We start from the raw sequence: 23,277 nt of genomic DNA, 5'->3' as shown, positions 1-23,277 counted from the left end.
ACGAAAATTAAAAGGAAAATGGAATTGGGAGGTCAGCAGGGGGAGCTCTCTTGCACACACAGTGTCAGTACAGATCCCAACAAGAAGAGACTTACCTTGCATCTCCTACAGAAGTGATACTACTTTACTACGACCAGGAGGAGGAAGATTTTCTCCTAGCCTGACAACAGTTCAACCAATGAGAGACTGTCACAACTCAGACAAAGAAAACCCTCTATATTCTGAACTCCCAATTTCCTCTAATCAACTTTCTGTTTATAACAAACCCTCCCAACTTCCCCTTCTCCTTTATAAAAAGTTTTCCCTCCTTAGCTTTGCCAAACTTGCATGCTATTTGCTATAGCTGCATGTCCTGTATTTTCTGCTGCCCCCCAGATAAAGCCATTTTGCTGGTAAAATAATTGGGTTGTTTTTACTGTTTTAAGTTAACAGGACCCAAACAAACCTTAGCAACCTCTATATTCTGCTCCTATATTTAAAACTTCACTTATACTAACTCATTTTCTGAAGATGCCATGAAATGAGCCATCAAACTGGCATAATATGAGATTAAGACTTCGCAGCATTATCACTAGTCTCTGAGCCCCTTAAGAGGATATACCTTAGAAATAAGGCCACTGGTTGCTGTCCCAAGACGTTAAATAGACCAAAAATTCCTTGCTAAAAATCTTTCATTGAAATTAACACTTAAATCACTGTTTGAGCTTTAAATTCTCTGTGCCATAAAATGGAAATACATAATAGTTACTTTCCTCAAGACTACTCTTCTAGACTTAGGTTATGAATGATCAAGGAGGAGGAAGAATTATCATATTTTAAATGAAGAATTTTAATCTAGAAGGAAGCACAGAACAGATGCTGAAATATAAATACACCATTATAAACATATTTTTAAAAATCTGTACAAGAACCTGTTTTACAGATAATTCATCTTAAAAAAAGGAAAAAAAGAAAAATCTTTGTAATATTACAAACATATTTTAAGTTGGTTAAATTAAACACAACGTTCAGGCAAAACCAATCTACACTAAGTCAGATAACAGTTATCCTGGGTCGGGTGAAGGGGCTGCAGTGGGAAGGAGCAGAGAGCCATTTCTGGGAGTCCTAGTAATACAGCTTCTTGATCTAAGAGATACAGAGGTGACCTCAGTTTGTGAAATTTATCAAGCTTATAATTCTCTACATATCTTAAACATCTATAAAGAATTAACAACAACAAATCCATTATAGATCTCAGGGTGTCAAGAACTGTCTGGAAAGACAGTGTTTAAGCTGGAAATAAGATATTTAAACTTAGGCAGACAAAAAATAATATATAAGTCAAGCAGGATAAGGTCTTAAAAAGAAAAATAAACAAATTTAAGACCCAGTTTCAAATCTTGTCTAACAGTAGAAACCCAGGTAAGCAGTAGAACTTTCTCTTAAATTAAAAAACTTAGTTTTTAATCTCAGTGCCTTTGTTTTAAATATTCATTCCAAACTGAGGCATGTTGTTTTAAACTTCTAAAGGTGATTTTTTTTAAATAGTATAAAATAAAAATGGAAAGTTCATTGGACAAATTTTTTTACCTTCTATAATAAGTATAGTCATTAGAGAATACAAAAATGGGAATTTGGGGAATGGTATATTTAATTTCATTGACAAATTTGATTTTTTTCATTAAAGCTAAGTAGCTTTATCCTCAGCCATTAAAAAAAAAAAGAAATAATGCCATTAGCAGCAACAAGGGTGGTTACATTATCATACTGATGAAGAAAGTCAGAAAAGACAAATATCATATGATATTACTTATATGTGGAATCTAAAATATGGTACAAATGAATTTGTTTACAAAAAAAGAAACAAGACTCACAGACATAGATACAAACTTATGGTTACCAAAGGAGATGTGGGTTGGATAAATTAGGAGTTTGGGATTAGCAGATATAAACTTATATATATATAGTGTGTGTGTATATATATATAATATATGATATATATTATACATATAAAATAGATAAATAACAAGGACTTACTGTAGAGCAAGGCAACTATACTCACTATTATATAATAACCTATAAAGGAAAGAAATCTGAAATATATATAGGTATACACAAATATATATATATAACTGAATCACTTTGCTGTACACCAAAATCTAGCAATCTAAATCAACTATCCTTTGATTTAAAACATTTTACTTAAAAAATTTTTTTATTAAGTAGCTTTAACTTTAGGATGTTAGTGTCTAATAATTATAAATACTGGTTGATGTCTTTTATAAAATGGTTCAAGGATAACCTGGCAATTATATGAAAAAAAGTTATGACCAACCTAGATAGCATATTCAAAAGTTATGACCAACCTAGATAGCATATTCAAAAGCAGAGATACATTACTTGGCCGACTAAGGTCCGTCTAGTCAAGGCTATGGTTTTTCCTGTGGTCATGTATGAATGTGAGAGTTGGACTTTGAAGAAAGCTGAGCACCGAAGAATTGATGCTTTTGAACTGTGGTGTTGGAGAAGACTCTTGAGAGTCCCTTGGACTGCAAGGAGATCCAACCAGTCCATTCTGAAGGAGATCAGCCCTGGGTGTTCTTTGGAAGGAATGATGCTAAAGCTGAAACTCCAGTACTCTGGCCACCTCATGCAAAGAGTTGACTCATTGGAAAAGACTCTGATGCTGGGAGGGATTGGGAGCAGGAGGAGAAGGGGACGACAGAGGATGAGAGGGCTGGATGGCATCACTGACTCGATGGACGTGAGTCGTGATGGACAGGGAGGCCTGGCGTGCTGTGATTCATGGGGTCGCAGAGAGTTGGACACAACTGAGCGACTGAACTGAAGGTAAATTTCAATTTGAACTTTCTGGGTACAGTTTAAAGGCATAATATCTGATACATTTTCCAGGTCTTTTTTTTAATTGTATACTATTCTTATATACCCTAGCTGTATTTTCTTGTATCCTTAATTGATTTTGTAAAGTCCAAATTTATATAGTATTAAGATAATGGATATCTGTATTTCTCAAAATGCTTTGAGACAGCGTTCTACACTATGTTTATCTGTAATTAAAGCAAGTCTGAATTTGGGGAGATTTTCAAAGGTAGTCACACATGTATATACCACTGAACTGTACACCTTAAAATGGCTAAGATATAAATTTAACCATATAAAATAAAAGTTTTGGTTAAAATTTAACCAAATTCTCTGTTATGAAATAACATAATTAAATCACAAGAAGATGAACAACGAGAAATTTTTTAAAAAACTTTTGAAAGGGGTACAACAGACAAAAAGGTCACATGCTGTATGATTCTATTTATATGAAATGTTCAGAATAGGCAAATCTATGGACAGAAAATAGATTTGTGCTTACTTAGGTCTGAAGGGGTGCTGTTGGGGGAAAATGGGAAGTGACTGCTACCAGGTACTGAGTTTCCTTTGAGGGTGATGAAAATGTTCTAAAATTGACTTTAATGAGCGCTGCACATTTCTGTGAATATACTAAAAGTCACTGAACTATACATGCTAAATGGGTAAACTGTATAACCTGCAATTATATCTTAATAATTCTGATACTTAAAAAAAAAAATGAGGTGGAGTAATCACCCAGCTTTCGACTGGTGAAAATTCTTTCTTCTTCCTGAGAGCAATGTTTACCAAGTAACAAAGGTTTTATATCATAACATTTCAAGTCTGATGCCCCATTTCTACCTCATCTCTCCTGGGTGCCAGGGTAAGTCACTGAAGTGTAACCCTCATACCTCACATATCACCAACTCTTCTTCTATAAAAGGAGAATAACAAGGGGTACAATAAAAGAACTACAAAAAGCCTCCAGAACAACAGCAGACAAACAGACGCTGTTCATTAACAGCTTGAAGACTTTACTGAGAAACTAAATAGATCAGGTCTATGCAGAGTAATGAAAAGAGAAACAGAGTTCCAGAAAAACATCTATTTCTGCTTTATTGACTATGCCAAAGCCTTTGACTGTGTGGATCACAATAAACTGGGGAAAATTCTGAAAGAGATGGGAATACCAGATCACCTAACCAGCCTTTTGAGAAACCTATATGCAGGTCAGGAAGCAACAGTTAGAACTGGACATGGAACAACAGATTGGTTCCAAATAGGAAAAGGAGTACGTCAAGGCTGTATATTGTCACCCTGCTTATTTAACTTCTATGCAGAGTACATCATGAGAAACACTGGGCTGGAAGAAGCACAAGCTGGAATCAAGATTGCTGGGAGAAATATCAATAACCTCAGATATGCAGGTGACACCACCCTTATGGCAGAAAGTGAAGAGGAGAGTGAAAAAGTTGGCTTAAAACTCAACATTCAGAAAATGAAGATCATGGCATCTGATCCCATCACTTCATGGGAAATAGATGGCGAAACAGTGGAAACAGTGTCAGACTTTATGTTTTGGGCTCCAAAATCACTGCAGATGGTGATTGCAGCCGTGAAATTAAAAGACGTTTACTCCTTGGAAGGAAAGTTATGAGCAACCTAGATAGCATATTCAAAAGCAGAGACATTACTTTGCCAACAAAGGCCTGTATAGCCAAGGCTATGGTTTTTCCAGTGGTCATGTATGGATGTGAGAGTTGGACTGTGAAAAAAGCTGAGCGCCCAAGAATTGATGCTTTTGAACTGTGGTGTTGGAGAAGACTCTTGAGAGTCCCTTGGACTGCAAGGAGATCCAACCAGTCCATTCTGAAGGAGATCAGTCCTAGGTGTTCACTGGAAGGACTGATGCTAAAGCTGAAACTCCAATACTTTGGCCACCTCATGTGAAGAGTTAACTGATTGGAAAAGACTCTGATGCTGGGAGGGATTGGGGGCAGGAGGAGAAGGGGACAACAGAGGATGAGATGGCTGGATGGCATCACCGACTTGATGGACATGAGTTTGGGTGAACTCTGGGAGATGGTGATGGACAGGGAGGCCTGGCGTGCTGCGATTCATGGGGTCGCAAAGAGTCGGACACGACTGAGCAACTGAACTGAACTGATGCAGAGTAATGAAGCAAAGAAAAGTAGACAGCCCTGGAAAATGCAAATTCTGTCGAGTCATGCCTCCATTCAAGCAGGAGGAGGAAAAGGGTATCATCAGACCTATCCTTCACTTTAATCATGCATCTCCATTTCTATGGTTATTTCATACATAAATTCAAATTTTACTTCTTGATCCACCAAACTGACACTTTTCTTTTTTGTTTTTGACTCATTTGTTTTGGGCCTCCCTGGTGGCTCAAATGGTTTAGAATCTGCCAGCAATGCGGGAAACCTGGGTTTGATCTGGGTTGGGAAGATTCCCTGGAGAAGGGAATGGCTACCCACTCCAGTATTCTTGCCTGGAGAATTCCATGGACAGAGGGGCCTGACAGGCTACAGCCCATGGGGTCACAAAGAGTCAGACACAGCTGAGTGATTTTCACTTCACTTCACTTCATTTTCCCTACATAATTTCGTGAGAATAATGAAGAAAGAAGCATTCTCTGTCCTCTCCTATCATAAACTGTCTGAGGCCACTTAACTAAAGAAAAATTTGCTCAAGTATCTGTATCCAATACCTCCGCTAGAAGTCCAGGAGCTCAGGAATGGTGGTTTTACCCAAAATCTTTTCACATACAGAAGAAACAGCTCCATGATTAAAAAGGACAGGATAGATCTACACGTCCTAACACTGAATGTTGTTCAAAAAGCTCTAAGAGGGGAAAAATTGTTGCAAATTAGTATATATAGTATATTACAATTTATGAAATACTATTCGTTAACTACTTTGTGGTATGTATTTATACATATAGATGTGCATAAGTAGAAAAATCTGGAAGAATATACAGCATCTCCAAAAATCAGCAGTAGGCCTTACTGAAAGAAAGACTATGAGGTCTTTGACTGCCTACCTTCTATGTTTCTGAACTGTTTGAAAATTTTATAATAAGAATGTTTTACTTCTATAATCAAGATCAAAATTTGCTAAAGGCAATAAAAGAGAAAATTGAAAGAACTACAGCCAAATTGCAGAACTCCAGCTTTTACCCCTACTTCTCCAACCTTCTACCCACACACCACCACTTAAAAAGGTGCCAGTCTGCTTAAGCACAATGGAAGCCTTTCTCCACAAAGGAAAAAAATGGCCCAATTCTCCTATAGCCTCCTCTTCCCTCAGGAGAACACAAGAACATCAGAGCCATGACTTGTGAGAACGAAGAAAAACTGCCCCAGAACTCACCAGAGTTTCCAGACGTTACAGAATCACTTCCTTCTTCCTTTTCTTGGACTTTCCTTGCTTTCTTTTTAACAGGCCCATCACTCTCCAGTGCTCTCTTTTTACTTCTGTCAATTTCTGCAACCTGTGTTAGAAAAGGATGTGTCATCTCTAATCTCAAAATTTGATGTACGCAAAATAATTTAAACTTTACTTCTGAATGACAGTAGGTTCTTGCCATCCACCCTTCATAGAATTGTCTACTTAGAGCTATGGGTGAACTGTTCCACCATCATCAAAGATAAGCTGGAGGTCAGGTCACGAGCCTCGGCATCTCAAGCAGTCCTAGAATTAGAACCAAGGCTGCTACTTTTCTTCACTTAGTCAGCCTTGTCCTAGCTCAGATTATGAATCACACTACTTACCTACGTTAAATAGAGTACCTTCAAGAAAAAAAACTAATATTTAGATAATTAAAGAATGGTATCATTTTCGAAATGTTAATTGCAATTTAACTCTTTCATGTTCAAACTTGGCTTATGTTTTACCACTGAAGATGCCACAAGATTATAGACTGTATGCTGACAGAAAAACTGTCAAAAACTTAGCTCCTTCACCAAATGACCTCTAAACAGTAGGTGTAAAATAAAATCTTGGTGAATTCATGGAAATGCACACTATGGTCAAAAAACAAAGACAGGAGAGGTACAATCTTCTATAGAAATATAAATGAAGGGAACAAAATTTTGAAGCAGCCAAGCTGTCACCTGCTTCAAAACCTGGAGGGTTACTTAAAAGCCAATCTACAACTGCCTTCCACATTTTCAGTTCGAGAAATGCTGTACCAGGGAGCCCCAGTGAGGGCTCACCCTTAGGTATTCCTTTGTGGCAGTGTTCCTGGTCAAAAACAAAACTATTTTACTCAAAGGATGGCAAGCAACAGGAAGGACCCAACGACTAGCGCATCTGTATCGTCTCAAGAAACTTTATCCACTCATATCGTGTATCAGACTTTATAATCTGAACCACAAGGGGTAGGTACAGTCACCAGGGAACCGCACATAAGTCATGACTTTGACTGGTAATCATCCGAAACATTGAGCAAGGCTGTTGCAACCCTAAAAACTGGAGATTAAACGCCAGTTTTCATCCAGTCACCTAACTAAACAAATACAAATGAACAAGGCTCTTCTTCAACCCTCAATTCAGGCGGGGGAGGGGGGGAAAGAGGGGGCGGGCGGGTAGAATGGAGATTAAAATGAACAAGGCTCTTCTTCAACCCTCAATTCAGGGGGGGGAAAAAAGGTGGGGGGGGAGGGCGGGTAGAATGGAGATTAAAAGAGGTATCCTCTGACCCTACTCATCAGAATGGGCGTCAGGAGACCTGAGTTTCTGTCTCAGGGCTGCCATTAAGAGTTGGTGTGACCCTAACCTCAAAACTAATACCTCAAGTGTAAGTGTGAAGTGAAGGTCGCTTAGTCGTGCCCGACTCTTTGCGACCCCATGGACTTCTCCATGGAATTCTCCAGGCCAGAATACTGGAGTGGGTAGCCTTTCCCTTCTCCAGGGGATCTTCCCAACCCAGGGATCGAACCCAGGCAGCATTGCAGGAAGATTCTTTACCAGCTGAGCCACAAGGGAAGCCCGGTTCGAAGGGCACCTAGGATGGAGGCGGGCCTACCTCTTCCTACCGCCTCCTTCCTGAGCCCTGCCCCTTTCCCGTCTGGCCCAGTCACCTCGCCGATTCTCGCGCACAGTCCCCGCCTCATCCCGCCCCACCCACAAGCGCAGCCTCCGCCCGTCTGGCCCCGCCCCCTCTCCCCGATTGCCCCGCCCCGTCCTGGACCGAACCCACCACGTGTGGCTGCAACTGCGGCGGGAGCGTGGACGCTAGGGGCGCCGCGGAGTCAGAGTCACGGTCCGCCTTCTCGGCTGCAACCGCTGGGGATGCGGTGGATTTCAGGCTTCCCGTAGACTGGAAGAATCTGCTCAAAACAGCCTGCCTTGCAGACGCTGGGTTGGCGGGACCGGCGCCGCCGGAGGCCGGCTTCCGGCGCGACATTGCAAGGCCGGGAGTCAACAGCCCGAGAGCCAACAGCCCGAGAGCCGGGCCTAGCCGGGAGCGCGGGCCCGCGGCCGCAGTTCCCGGGGTGTCTGCGGGCGCGAGCACGTCGTGACCCGGCGGTGCGCCGGGGCGTGGGGCGGGGCGGGGGCGCGGTCTCGCCTACACAAATAGGGCTGGAGGGGCGGGGCGGCCAAAATTTCGCGCCAAGCTGGCTGTGCGGAGACCGCGGTTCACGGCTAGCTAGAAAGTGTTTCCTGCCGCTGTCATGGTTCGTCCGCTAAACTGCATCGTCGCTGTGTCCCAGAATATGGGCATGGGCAAGAACGGGAACCTGCCCTGGCCACCACTCAGGTATCTGCTGAGCCCGGGGTGGTGGATGGGTCGAGAGTGGAAGCTGGCGCCAACGGCCCTTGATCGGGATAGCTGGGACGCGTCGCCCCGACGCTGGGAGGAGGAGGGGTCGGTCTCGTGACCTGAGCTGGCGAGAGCTAGGCTTGGGCTTCATTCTGCGTCCGGAGCCTGGCGGCAAGTTATTGATTTACGTCCCGCTCCAGCTGCCCGGCTAGACCTTTACTCCCGGCTCCTACCCCGGGAGCAAAATCCCAGCCCTGGAAGTCCTCACCACCACCCCGCTACCAGCGCCCCGTTTGTCTGGGGCTTTAGAGCTTAAGCCCATGGGATCACATTCTGAGGAACTGCGTGTTTCTCTTAACTTGTAGGAATGAATTCAAGTATTTCCAAAGAATGACTACAGTCTCTTCAGAAGAAGGTAATGTGGCATTTTCAAGTGCTTCAAGTTTGCCAAAGGTCTTGCCTGAGGAAGCTTACCAGTGCAAATTTTACTTAAGTGAAAAGTTTCTCATGTTAGTCTTGGACCTTTTGTCTTAACATCAATGTGTATACAGTTCCCAAGACTCATTAAACATTCCTTAAAAAAATTTATTTGAAATTTGATGTGGGCGCGTACAATTCAGGTATTGGGCAAAATTGGAAGCTAGGTAAAGGCTTCTGTGGAGGTCAGCGCTCGCAAAGGAGAACGGAAGAGGCTTTTGAAATCGCTGCTGCTGTAAGATGTCTGAATGGCAGTGGATAGGACAAAGGGCAAAAAAGGGTTACAAGATGCTCGATTTGGAGATCCGAAAGTTGAAGGTGGTGCAGTAAGGCAAGGATGAACTCTCATTTCCAGTTTGATAGTCTGAGTGACATGGGGAATAGTGAGCAGCTCTAATGATGACGATTTTGAAGTGCTTGTAGGATATTCGAGACAACTTCAGGCCCAGGGAACGAGGTGAATTGAACCACTGGCAAGAAGAGGATAACCAGGGAAAAGAATATGGGCATGAGGGATAGGACCATTTAAAACCTAAGAGGAGTGTATCTTCGTTCATTGGAGGAGCAGGAGCAGCGTAAACAGGGCAACCATAAATCAGAAAGGAGCAGATGCAGCATAACTGTAGTGGCAGGGATAAAAGGTCCTTGGATTTGGCCCTTGAATCACTGGTCGAGACAGGATGGCAAGAGCTTTAAGGCAAAGGATTGACATGAACGCTCTCAAGAATCTTAAGTATGGCCTGCTAATAAGAGCATCCTCTGCCTGTTTGTTTGTTTTCAGTAAATATAGTATTTCTTGGATGAATGAATGAATGAAAGGGTACCAAGGATGTCTTGGCTGTCTCCCTACGTCCTTCATTCATCACTTCTACCTTAGTTGTTAGGTCTGTGCCATTTTCCTCATCAGAATTCCTCACCTGTTAGCTCCATTAATAGTTGATAATCTCCTTATTGAACACATAAAGTTCTGTCCTTGAAAATACAATGTATATTGTATAAGGGTTCTCTGAATTACCGGGGGGGGGGGGGGGGGGGTGTTTATTCTTGGAGGAAAATAAAATTTTTTGCAGTTTGTAAATTTCATGTTTTTGTTTTGAAAAAAAACTAATGATGATTCTTCAAGAAAACAGACACATGCACTCCTTTGATAGTCTCTCAGAACATGTCAAGAATCAGAAATGTATATGTTCCTTTGATCCAGATATGCAGCTCCCAAGGTTTTCCCTCCTAAGTAATTAAACAAAAATGGAAGCTACATATGTAAAGTTTTTATAGAAGCAGTATACTTGAAAGAGAAGCATAGAGGCACAATTGATAATGTTTTAAGCACATTGCTTGGAATATAAAGCAGCTATCTTTAAGAAAAATTAAGTAAGTAAGTAAAGTCGCTCAGTCGTGTCCGATTCTTTGCAACCCCATGAACTGTAGCCTACCAGGTTCCTCCCATGAGATTTTCCAGGCGAGAGTTGAGTGGGTTGCCATTTCCTTCTCCAGAGGATCTTCCACACCTGGCGATTGACCATCTGAGCCACCAGGGAAGTCTAATTTAAGAAAAATTACTGTAATTTAAATCTATAAAGTATGCAAATATAAATAATGTGTATATGTGAAAGTCACTCAGTCATGTCCAATTCTTTGCGACCCCATGGACTGTCTACAGGCCAGAATACCAGAGTGGGTATTATTCCCTTCTCCAGGGGATCTTCCCAACCCAGGGATCGAACCCAGGTCTCCCACATTGCATGCGAATTCTTTACCAGCTGAGCCACCAGAAGTGAAGTGCAGTAGCTCAGTCATGTCCGACTCTTTGCAACTCCATGGACTGCAGCCTCCCAGGCTCCTCCGTCCATAGGATTTTCCAGGCGAGAGTACTGGAGTGGGTTGCCATTTCTTTCTCCAGGGGACCTTCCCGACCCAGGGATCAAACCCAGGTCTCCTGCATTGTAGGCAGCTGCTTTATCATCTGAGCCACCAGGGAAGCCCTTAAATACCCCTAACAACTTAAATACCCTTAAGAACTCAATTGCCCACAACAATAAATAAGTCTTAAATACCCATAACAACTCTACAAGGAACCATTGTTATCTCCATTTTATAGGTAAGGAAAATAAAGCACAGGAAATACACATGACTTGCTTAGTAGATGACAGAATACGTTCGATTTTAGCACTTCATCCTAGTATCTTTGCTTTTAACTACTATAATATACATGATTACAGTTGATTAAAGCTATATATTGGTTATAAATTGGCTAAAGGCAAAGGGAATAATAGTTACTAGACTTAGATAATGGATGACATGATAAATTTTGGTAAAGCTGTTTTAAATTTTTAAAGCAGATCCACTAGGTGTCACTATGACCATCATATCTATGCATATATGTATAAGTATATAAAAATATATATGTATGCTCCCAAAATATATTTATTCTTTCCATGTGATTTTAAAGGTAAACAGAATTTGGTGATTATGGGTAGGAAGACCTGGTTCTCCATTCCAGAGAAGAATCGACCTTTAAAGGACAGAATTAATATAGTTCTCAGTAGAGAACTCAAGTAAGTACTGTAACAAATTTACTGCAAGAAAATCGTGTTCCATTTCTTACGGTAGAGGTTTCAGTTCAGTTCAATTCAGTCACTCAGTTGTGTCCAACTCTTTGCGACCTCATGAATCTCAGCACGCCAGGCCTCCCTGTCCACCACCAACTCCCGGAGTTCACTCAGACTCACGTCCATCAAGTCGGTGATGCCATCCAGCCATCTCATCCTCTGTCGTCCCCTTCTCCTGCCCCCAATCCCTCCCAGCATCAGAGTCTTTTCCAATGAGTCAACTCTTCGATGAGGTGGCCAAAGTACTGGAGCTTCAGCTTTATCATCATTCCCTCCAAAGAAATCCCAGGGTTGATCTCCTTCAGAATGGACTGGTTGGATCTCCTTGCAGTCCAAGGGACTCTCAAGAGTCTTCTCCAACACCACAGTTCAAAAGCATCAATTTTTTGGCGCTCAGCCTTCTTCAAAGTCCAACTCTCACATCCATACATGACCACAGGAAAAACCATAGCCTTGACTAGATGGACCTTAGTCAGCAAAGTAATGTCTCTGCTTTTGAACATGCTATCTAGGTTGGGCATAACTTTTTTTCCAAGGAGTAAGCATCTTTTAATTTCATGGCTGCAGTCACCATCTGCAGTGATTTTCGAGCCCAAAAAAATAAAGTCTGACACTGTTTCCACTGTTTCCCCCTCTATTTCCCATGAAGTGATGGGATCAGATGCCATGATCTTCGTTTTCTGAATGTTGAGCTTTAAGCCAACTTTTTCGCTCTCCTCTTTTATTTTCATCAAGAGGCTTTTTAGCTCCTCTTCACTTTCTGCCATGAGGGTGGTATCATCTGCATATCTGAGGTTATTGATATTTCTTCCAGCAATCTTGATTCCAGCTTGTGTTTCTTCCAGTCCAGCGTTTCTCTTGATGTACTCTGCATAGAAGTTAAATAAGCAGGGTGACAATATACAGCCTTGACGTACTCCTTTTCCTATTTGGAACCAGTCTGTTGTTCCATGTCTAGTTCTAACTTGCTTCTTGACCTGCATACAGATTTCTCAAGAGGCAGGTCAGGTGGTCTGGTATTCCCATCTCTTGAAGAATTTTCCACAGTTTATTGTGATCCACACAAAGGCTTTGGCATAGTCAATAAAGCAGAAATAGATGTTTTTCTGGAACTCTCTTGCTTTTTCCATGATCCAGCGGATGTGGGCAATTTGATCTCTGGTTCCTCTGCCTTTTCTAAAACCAGCTTGAACGTCAGGGAGTTCACGGTTCACGTATTGCTAAAGCCTGGCTTGGAGCATTTTGAGCATTACTTTACTAGCATGTGAGATAAGTGCAATTGTGCGGTAGTTTGAGCATTCTTTCGCATTGCCTTTCTTTGGAATTGGAATGAAAACTGACCTTTTCCAGTCCTGTGGCCACTGCTGAGTTTTCCAAATTTGCTGGCATATTGAGTGCAGCACTTTCACAGCATCATCTTTCAGGATTTGAAACAGCTCAACTGGAATTCCATCACCTCCACTAGCTTTGTTCGTAGTGATGCTTTCTAAGGCCCACTTGACTTCACTTTCCAAGATGTCTGGCTCTAGATTAGTGATCACATCATCATGATTATCTGGTTCGTGAAGCTCTTTTTTGTACAGTTCTTCTGTGTATTCTTGCCACCTCTTCTTAATATCTTGTGCTTCTTTTAGGTCCATACCATTTCTATCCTCTATCGAGCCCATCTTTGCATGAAATGTTCCCTTGGTATCTCTAATTTTCTTGAAGAGATCTCTAGTCTTTTCCATTCTGTTGTTTTCCTCTATTTCTTTGCATTGATCACTGAAGAAGGCTTTATTATCTCTTCTTGCTATTCTTGGAACTCTGCATTCAGATGCTTCTATCTTTCCTTTTCTCCTTTGCTTTTCACCTCTCTTCTTTTCACAACTATTTGTAAGGCCTCCCCCGACCGCCATTTTGCTTTTTTGCATTTCTTTTCCATGGGGATGGTCTTGATCCCTGTCTCCTGTACAATGTCACAAACCTCATTCCATAGTTCATCAGGCACTCTATCTATCAGATCTAGGCCCAGATTAAAGTCATCTAATTACCAGCTTTAATCACACCTACAAAATACCTTCACAACAACACCTAGATTGCTGGCTAAATAATTGAGTACTGTAGCCTAGCCAAGTGAATATATCAAAGACCGTGGGAAGGAAAAAAACACTGCATAACTATAGCCTAAGGGGACTCAGGCTTGTATAGATTGTCTCCCAAATCCCTCCCAGAATGGTGTAGGTTAAAAACATGAAAGAAAGTGTACCAGAATATTTGCACTGATCGCCTTTGGGTAGGGGAATACATCTTGCCATCTGCCCCAGTATTCATGCTGGTCTCTCCTGGTTGCAAGGATATTCTGATTATCTCTTTACTTGGTAGAATTGAGATTCACTGATTGTATTGCCATTCCCAGAGACTCTTTAATAACATATTCTTGAATACTACTTAAGTTTATCTATGGCCAGCTTGAGCTAAAACGAACATAAAGAAATCTCAGTGCGGGAGATTTTCAGTTGGGGAAGCATATCTCCAATTTCTTCCTTATGACCCCCCTGTGGTGTATGTAATTGGATTTGGTTTTTTCTTATGCATTTATATATAACATTCATTGGTGTATTTTCACTTTTTTTTTAATAAGGCAGAAAGAAAATTTAAAATCTTTATTACCAAGCACACCAAGGAAATAAGGATACCAGTTAGGGAAAAATTTTAGAGTTATTTTTTGTCCTTCCTTCTGCTTCCCTACTTGTGGTCAGTTCCACATATATCCTGAGCACCTGCTGTGTGCCAGGCACTGCTAGGTCCTAAATAAAAGTGGGGAGATTCACACAGGTAAATCTCTAATTCACGTAAGCTTTTAGATAGATTCAGTTTCTTACCAGCCCCCCGCCCCCGCCAGTGTAAAAAGAAACTGAATCCTCAAAGTAGCCCCAAAATTTGCTGCCAGATATTAGTCATTTTGGGTAAGTGTTTCCCTAATGAGGTATAGGAAAAAAATGCCTTTGCAAAGCTTTCTAGACAATCCAGTTGTGGCTTTAAAAGAAATATTATGCAGCCACATTTGGAAAACAGGTATTTTCTCAAAACATTAAGCATAGAATCATCATATGCCCCAGCAATCCCACCCCTTGCTATACATACCCAAGAGAAACGAAAACATAATTACATAAGAACCTGTACACAGATATTCAAAGCAGCATCATTCATAGCAGCCAAAAAATGGAAACATCCCAAATGTCCATCAACTGATGAATGGATCAGCAAAATGTGCTATATCCATGCTATGGAATATTATTCCACAATAAAAGGAATGAATTACTGATACCTGCTACAACATAAATAAACTTGGAAAACTAGAGTTTAATATTATTCATAGCAGCCAAAAAATGGAAACATCCCAAATGTCCATCAACTGATGAATGGATCAGCAAAATGTGCTATATCCATGCTATGGAATATTATTCCACAATAAAAGGAATGAATTACTGATACCTGCTACAACATAAATAAACTTGGAAAACTAGAGTTTAATATTATTTTACTGTTTTTCTTTTGAAATAAATACTATGTACAACAAAATGTACATTTTTGTCTTATGTGTACATTTCCTACATTTTAACAAATGTATGCGCCTATGCCTCTGATGCTGGGAAAGACTGAAGGTAAAAGAAGAGGGCAGCAGAGGATAAGATGGTTGGATAGCATTACCGACTCAATGGACATGAGTTTGAGCAAACTCCGGGAGATGGTGGAGGACAGGGAAGCGTGGTGTGCTGCAATCCATGAGGTCGCAAAAAGTCGGACATGACTTAGCAACTCAGCAACAACATGCACCTGTATAACCCCATATCAAAGATAGAGAATGTTACTGTCACTCCCAGAAAGCTGCCTCAAGTCCCTTACTGGTGAATTTTTACCCCTTCCCTCCAGAAACAACCACTGTTCTTATCTTTCTACCACACATATCATGCGATATCACAGGTGGTTTTGGTTTTGATTCATTGTGGACTGTACATAAACAAATAAGGGTTGAATTATTGGCCATGGGCCATACTGATGCTAAATGCTTTTTATTGAAAGATTTTATGTTTATGATGATTTTTACTTTATAATTACTGCTTCCTAGTCAGATTATTTTACTAATATGAATGGTGTTTGTAGATATCATGTGTAATTCTTTCTGTTAATCTCAGGGAACCTCCAAAGGGAGCTCATTTTCTTGCCAAAAGTCTGGATGATGCCTTAGAACTTATTGAAGATCCAGAATTAACAAATAAAGTAGACATGGTTTGGATAGTGGGAGGCAGTTCTGTTTATAAGGTAAGTAAAATTATCTGTGAATATAAAGAAATAGTCTACCCTCTTTCAGCTTCCCTGCCATCTGAACTTAGAAAAAATAAGCCATGAGCAAAGCGTGTTATTTCTATAAATTAGACATACTATCAGTTTCAATTACTCATTTTTTTGACACTATCACACAAACTAAATGAAATTTTTAAAATAAGTTTTTAGGTCTATACCAATTTATTTTCAATTCAAAATAGTTGATGTTTCCTATTTTAAAAACATTCTAAACCCTGCCTGAGAACTGTATTTGTGTGCATTGTTTACTGTTCCGTATGTGCCTGGCAGACACTGAGTTATCATCTGTTTTTCAGGATAAATATGTTACTTACTGAAAAAAGGCTGTGGCTGTCCATTGATATATAGTGACTAGATGGATATTAGCTAATTAAAAACAGAAGACTCCCTCAACAGTTTTCATTTAAAATGATAGGGAGAAAGTGTTATATGATTTCATATCATAAAGGAAGACAGTATGTAAAATAGAAAATAATTCCTTTTGCTTGATACCAGAAGACCTCCAGCTTTAGAAAATGCTGAGGTTAATGAATAGAATTCTATAACATTGATGAAAGATGAACATTTATGGGGAGAAAAAAAAGTCAGCCCCTATCCTTTGGTGGCTTGTGGTAATATACGAACACTGAAATTATTTTAGAAAGAAGAGGTATACCAAGATCCCAGTTGGGATTATAAAAATTCTTGTTTTTTGTGTTCCTCTTTCTACAACCTTTATTTCCTCCATTTGTAATAGGGGGAAAATGGACATTTTTCTTTGGTCTTTTTGGCCAAATATGAATTTTTTAAGAAAATAAATCCTTTCTTTTCTTCAGTGTCTATCATATTTTGAATGATTCAATACTGCAGTCACTTGAAAATGTATTCTAAACGATATAAGTACTTAAATACATTTATATAATTTGATATATCTAAATGCATATAAATAAAGAAGTAGAATCCCTAGGTGATAATTCACTAGGGATTACTTCACATCACAATGACTTGTAGAACATTCAGATCTACCAGCCTGTTTTTGTAAACAGAGTTTCATTAGAACATGGCCATGCCTATTGGTTTATTGATGTTTATGACTGCTTTTGCTACAAAGGTAAGAAACTGTATGGCCCACAAAGCCTAAAATATTTACCATCTGACTCTGTACAGAAACAGTGGACCAAATATCATTAACTATTACTTTTTTCCCAAACTTTGAGCTTTTTATTTTGTATTGGGTATAGCCAATTAACAATGTTGTGGCAGTTTCAGGTAAACAGTGAAGGGACTCAGTCATACATATACTTGTACAAATATCATTAACTTTGATATAGATCTTCAAATGCTACTGTGATTAGTCCCTTCAATTTTTCTAATTTTTGGTACAGTTGAATTGATTTGGTTGGGGCAAGAGAAAAACTGATTTAATGGAAGCCATAGTATTGAAAATAAAAAGTAAAATTTGTTCTATGACCTTTAGGTGGAATCTTAAGGATTACAAACACTTGAATTTATATGTATATGGTTTTGTGGGTTTGTTTTGTTTTGTTTTTACCTCTGTAAGCTATTTCAAAATCAAGAGTTATTGCTTTCCTAGAGCTGCAGTTGGGACTGACTCCTGACTTTGTATTCGAATTTTAAGATATTTGTTCCAGGGAAGTTTTTTCTGTAGAAACTAACAACAGTGTTATAGGCAGTGGCACTGTCTCTATAAGACCAAATGCAATCATTGGCAACAGCAGACAGAATGCGTTACCTACTAGCATTGTGACTATCTGCTGAGAAATTGAAACATTATTAAATTTTATGTAAAGGTGCTAAGTATCCCCTTGGGATTTTCATTAGTCAAAGTTTCATGAAATTGCTATCTTATCCATATATACATATATATATATGTAAGTTTTTTCCATGGAGGGAAAGTAGATAGTCTGGGGGTTTTAATTCTTAAACAACAACCAAAGATAAAAGACAGATTGAATGCTTAGATGCAAAGAGTTTATGCAAGCAAACTAGAGCCCAGAGTATATTTGATTCACCCTTGTAATTATTGATAAATGATTAGGGCCATTCTCAGCTAAGTCATACTTAGCCGAGACCCAAAGTGAAGTATGAGACCCATACTTAGCAGGGACCCAAAGTGAAGAATAGGATAATTATAGCATACTTTGGAAGTAATTAAAAATATTAGAGTTTCTATAGCTTTAGACACAGATAAATAAGGAAATTAATGCCTTTTGTTCTATTTCAAAGGAAGCCATGAACAAGCCAGGACATCTTAGACTATTTGTGACAAGGATCATGCAAGAATTTGAAAGTGATGTGTTTTTCCCAGAAATTGATTTTGAAAAATATAAACTTCTTCCAGAGTAAGTAAAATGTTATCAATTAGTCTGAAGCACCTTTGGCTTTCCTGCTTAAGAACTATAAAAAAGACAATGTGTCTTCAGATAGAATTCAAGGTAGTAATGTGTTTTATAGACATTATGCTATAGGAATTCTGGGTATCTGCTTTAACACACTTGGGAAGGTTCAGGTTTTAATGATTTTGCTGAAATCTAGAGAGTCGGCCTTAGTTGGTTCTGTGAGATCTCTGCTTATTCAGGATCAGACCATTGCCTTAGGGGATACAGTGCTTACCTAGACAGGTGATGTACTATCACATTTTTCATAACAGGAGGAGGGGGGTGAATAACAGGTAAGCATCCAAAGAGTTGCTGTGTGGTGAATTGAAGCACTGCAGTGTGGTAGATGCTGTATAGTCTGAGAAGTCCTTTCTAAACGGTGATGCCTACACTGAGAGCTAAACAGCAAGAAGCCAGCTACACAAAGACCTGAGAAGAGCATTCCAGAAACCGTAAGTGGCTAGTGCAAGAGACCTGAGGGCAGAAACAAGCCTGGCATGTTCCCTGAACCTGAAAGCCACTGTGGGCATTGAGTGAGGGGGGGCTCAAAAGGGATCAGACGAAGGGTGAGGCTAGAGGGTTCTGAATAGAGAGTGATACTGTTCTTCTGGAGAAGGGGTAGGCTACCCACTCCACTATTCTTGGGCTTCTCTTGTGGCTCAGCTGGTAAAGAATCCGCCTGCAATGTGGGAGACCTGGGTTTGATCCCTGGGTTGGGAAGATCCCCTGGAGAAGGGAATGGTACTCACTCTAGTATTCTGGCCTGCAGAAATCCATGGACTGTATAGTCCACGGGGTCGCAGAGTCAGACACTGAGCAACTTTCACTTTAACTGTTCTGTTACGGGAAGTGGGCTGGAGGGACAGGAGTGAAGGAGGGAGGCCGGTTACAGCAGTCCAGGTGAAAGATGAAGGAACTTAGTTAGCAGTGGTGGAGGTGGAAGAGGAGGTTACATTTGATTTACTCTGTACTTGTGCTTTTAGCATGAAACTGATTGTTTTAAACATTTAAACATTTTAAACATTTTAGTTTAAAAGCACTTTTCAGCTGTAGGCTATGGAGAGTAGAAGATTAATTATACCAACACTTTTAGACTAGCTCTTAACACATTCTTTCAGACATTCTCAGTTGAAAACAGTTTTTCTTTGAGTGCAAGTTTGATTTTGGAAATTCCTCCTAAAAGCAACATTCAGAGCAGAGTCTGTATAAATGGATGATGAGGGCCAGTCTCAATTAAGTCATACTTTTGCAGGGTGAAATATATTATGTATATTTACAATAAAGCTTTAGAGTAAAGTATATTACTTTCTAGAGCTGGGGCTTCCCTGGTAACTCAGCTGGTGAAGAATCTGCCTGCAGTGCAGGAGACACAGTGTAATTCCTGGGTTGGGAAAATCTGCTGGAGAAGGGATAGGCCTACCCACTCCAGTATTCTTGCCTGGGAAATCCCGGGGTAGAGGAGCCTGGCAGGCTACAGTTCAGAGAGTCGCAAAGAGTTGGACACAACTTATGACTAAACCACCACCGTATATACAGTTTTTAAAAACTGTGTTTCTTTTTCCCAGCTTATTTTCTTTTGTACTGCTTAGATTGCTGACTCTCACCTTCTGTAGATACTGATCTCTGCTGTCCCTCTTTTTTAAGTTTCTTTTTTTGCTACTAACACAAAGAATAAATTACTGTGTGAATCAGCTTCATATTAAATACCTTTAAAATACCTTTCTAAACCCTGTTGCTCTGAATCAGACATCTTACAAAGCTGTGACCCTTTAGAATCCTTTATAATTTAAATACAGGGCTGGCTTTTTGACTCTTAGAAAAAAAAACTATGAACATCTTTACTGAGAAATGATTCACACATCTCAACATTCATCCATTCGAAATATAAACTTCAGTGGTTTTTAGTATATTCAGAGTTTTGTGGCTATCACCACAATCTCAAGTTCAGAACATTTTCACCACCACCCCAAAAAATCCCTGTGCACATTAGCAGCTGCTCTTTATTCCCCTCCCATCTTGGCTCTAGGGAACACTAATCTATTTTCTATCTCTATAGATATGCCTATTCTGGATATTTCATATTAACAAAATCATATAAAGTGAAGTCTCTAACTTAGTATTCCATTTGTAAGGTCATCCATGTTGTGACTGGTTTGATCTCCTTGCTCTCCAAAGGACTATAGTCTTCTCCAGCACCACAGTTGGAAAGCCTCAATTCTTCAGCACTCTGCCTTCTTTATGATCCAGTTCTCACAACCATTCGTGTCTACTGGAGAGACCATAGCCTTGACTATACGGACCTTTGTTGGCAAAGTGATGTCTTTGCTTTTTAACACACTGTCTAGGTTTGTCATGGCTTTCTTGCCAAGAAGCAGTCATCTTTAATTTCATGGTTGCAGTCACCATCCACAGTGATTTTAGAGCCCAGAAAGAGGAAATCTATTACAGCTTCCACCTTTTCCCCTTCTATTTTCCATGATGTAATAGGACCAGATGCCATGATCTTAGTTTTTTTAATATTGAGTTTTTAGCTGGCTTTTTCACTCTCCTTCTTAACCCTCATCAGTACAATACAGGATTGTAAACTATAGGCACAGTGTCACACAGAACATCTCCAGGACTTACTTATCCTACTAAAATTGTATATACCCTTTGAACAGCTACTCCCTGTTTTCCTTCCCCCAACCCCTGTGAACCACCCTTGTACTCTTGCTTCCATGAATTTGACCATTGTAGATTTTTCATTTAAGAAGAATCATGCAATACTGTCCTTCCGTGACTGACTTATTCCACTTAGCATAATGTCCTCCAAGTTCATCCATGTTGTTACAGATGGCAGGATGGCCTTCTCTTTTGAAAGCTGAATGATAGTCTATTTTATGTATACATATTTTCTTTATATATTCATTTGTTGCTATAGTTTCCATATCTTGGTTGTAGTGAATATGGAAATGCAATTATCTCCTCAACAGCCTTACCAGACTTCACTTACTAAGTTACTTACCAGAAAAATGAGAGTTAGTGTTGGCAAGGATGTGCAGAAATTAGGACTCTTGCACACTACTGATAGAAATGTAAAATGGTGCAGCCACTATGAAAAACAGTATGATGGCTCCTCAAAATACTAAACGTAGAACTACCATATGATCCAGCAATCCCACTTCTAAGTATATACCCAAAGGAGGGCCTGAGTTTTGACTTAGAAGCTGGTGGGAACACCAACCTAAGTGAGTGTTAGGGCACAGAAAAAATAAACAGTGATTCTAGTAAAGGATTTGCAGTAAGCCACACAGTGGGGAAGTAGAGCAGTGCCGTGTCTACTAATTAAACAGAAATCAAGAATATCCATATATCACATATAACTTCAGTTCCACTCTCACAGCTAAAGGTTGAATTTTATTTTCCCTTTGCTCACACAAGAAATTTGATACCAAGTTTAAGACTTACAAAACATCCTTAAGAAATTTCATATTAGCTGGATAATAGAGTGGAAAGATAAAGACAAACTGCTAACAGTGGTTAGTTTGGGGGTGAAGAATTAGGAGTAAGAAGGAAAGGAAGAATTACACATTTCATTTTCTAACGTTCTATAGAGTTTGAAGTTTTCTTACTATTTGCATGTGTGATGTATTTGCATAATATTTCATTATACATCTTTTTCTTTTACAGATATCCAGGTGTTCCTTTGGATGTCCAGGAGGAAAAAGGCATTAAGTACAAATTTGAAGTATATGAAAAGAACAATTAACGTGAAAATGTTTTCTGATCTATTTCAAGCCTTTCTAAGCAATGTACTTTTATTCCCTATTAATCTTTTTTTATTAATTATTATTGGAGTATACTTGCTTTACAATGTTGTGTTAGTTTCTGCTGTAGAACAAAGTGAATAAGCTATCCATACACATATATCCCCTGTTTCTGGATTTCCTTACCTTAGATCACCACAGAGCACTGAGTAGAGTTCCGTGTGCTGTACAGTAGGTTCTCATGACTTATCTGTTTTTTACCTACTTGTATATTCCCCATTAATCTTAACTAGACTATATCAGATACCATTTGTAAAACATTTCTTGCTATAACTGTCTGAATTCCCATTAAGGGCCAGGAATAGGTTACCAGCACCACCTAGGGTAGAATATAGCTATCAAGACAGTCCAAAGTGGGAGAGTCCCCTGGTGGCAAGAATTGAAACCAGAGCCTATAGAGCTAGGGGGTAAGTTCAGAGGTCAGAAATGGACAATAAACAGAAAAACTAGTATTCAGTTATCAAATTAGATCAAAAGAGGGACTAAGAATTACTCCATATAGATCACACTACTGAAAAAAATTTTGTTCACTCAGACAATTCCACAAGGATAGTGATGAACAGGCACAAGACTACCTTTTGAGTTAAGAGAACGTCTGAGACCTTTAAAAGCTTTGTTTCCGACCTTCAGTGAGATTTCACAGGATGTTACAATGATAGAACAAGAAGTGGCTGCTCTTTACAAAAAAGGATAACCTAAAATCATGCAAAATGGCTTAAATTTTAAAAGGTAATAAATTGAGAGTGAATATTGCTAGAAACCAAAATTAGTAAGTTAGAAACTAAACATCACAGAATTAAAAAATGAAAACTAAACCATGTTTTACCCATCTTATTAGCAAAGATTTAGATTACTAATATAAAAATATAGCATTTTCTGCCTATAAATTGGTACAACCTTTTTAGTGTGTAAGTTAGCAGTATTAATTAAAATTCAAAATATTCTGGGTTTGGACCCAGAACTTCCACTTCTAAAAATTATTCCTGAACAAAGAGATGGGTCCAAGAATATTTGTTGCAAAATTTTGTTTTAAACTT

The 23,277-nt window shown here is 39.5% G+C and overlaps 2 protein-coding genes across 2 annotated transcripts in view; one reads left to right on the top strand and one right to left on the bottom strand.

The window, feature by feature from the left end:
- Positions 1–8,266, bottom strand: part of MSH3 (mutS homolog 3) — a 189,731-nt gene extending 181,465 nt beyond the window's left edge. Inside the window, exons 1-2 of the mRNA XM_052643629.1 lie at positions 8,060–8,266; positions 6,229–6,349 (exon numbers count right to left, since the gene is read on the bottom strand). Coding sequence (XP_052499589.1) covers positions 6,229–6,349; positions 8,060–8,266 — 328 coding nt within the window. The remainder of the gene's footprint in view (positions 1–6,228; positions 6,350–8,059) is intronic.
- Positions 8,267–8,534: 268 nt separating this feature from the next.
- On the top strand, positions 8,535–22,182 carry DHFR (dihydrofolate reductase). The gene is made up of 6 exons (XM_052644199.1): positions 8,535–8,620; positions 8,989–9,038; positions 11,550–11,655; positions 15,888–16,014; positions 18,283–18,398; positions 22,104–22,182. The coding sequence occupies exons 1-6, from the start codon at positions 8,535–8,537 to the stop codon at positions 22,180–22,182; spliced, it is 564 nt and encodes a 187-aa protein (XP_052500159.1).
- Positions 22,183–23,277: the final 1,095 nt, after the last annotated feature.

The sequence above is a fragment of the Budorcas taxicolor genome, chromosome 7, assembly GCF_023091745.1.
Source record: "Budorcas taxicolor isolate Tak-1 chromosome 7, Takin1.1, whole genome shotgun sequence".
NCBI lineage: Eukaryota > Metazoa > Chordata > Mammalia > Artiodactyla > Bovidae > Budorcas > Budorcas taxicolor.
Note: the sequence above shows the minus strand (reverse complement) of the source record. Positions and strands in the feature narration are given on the sequence as shown.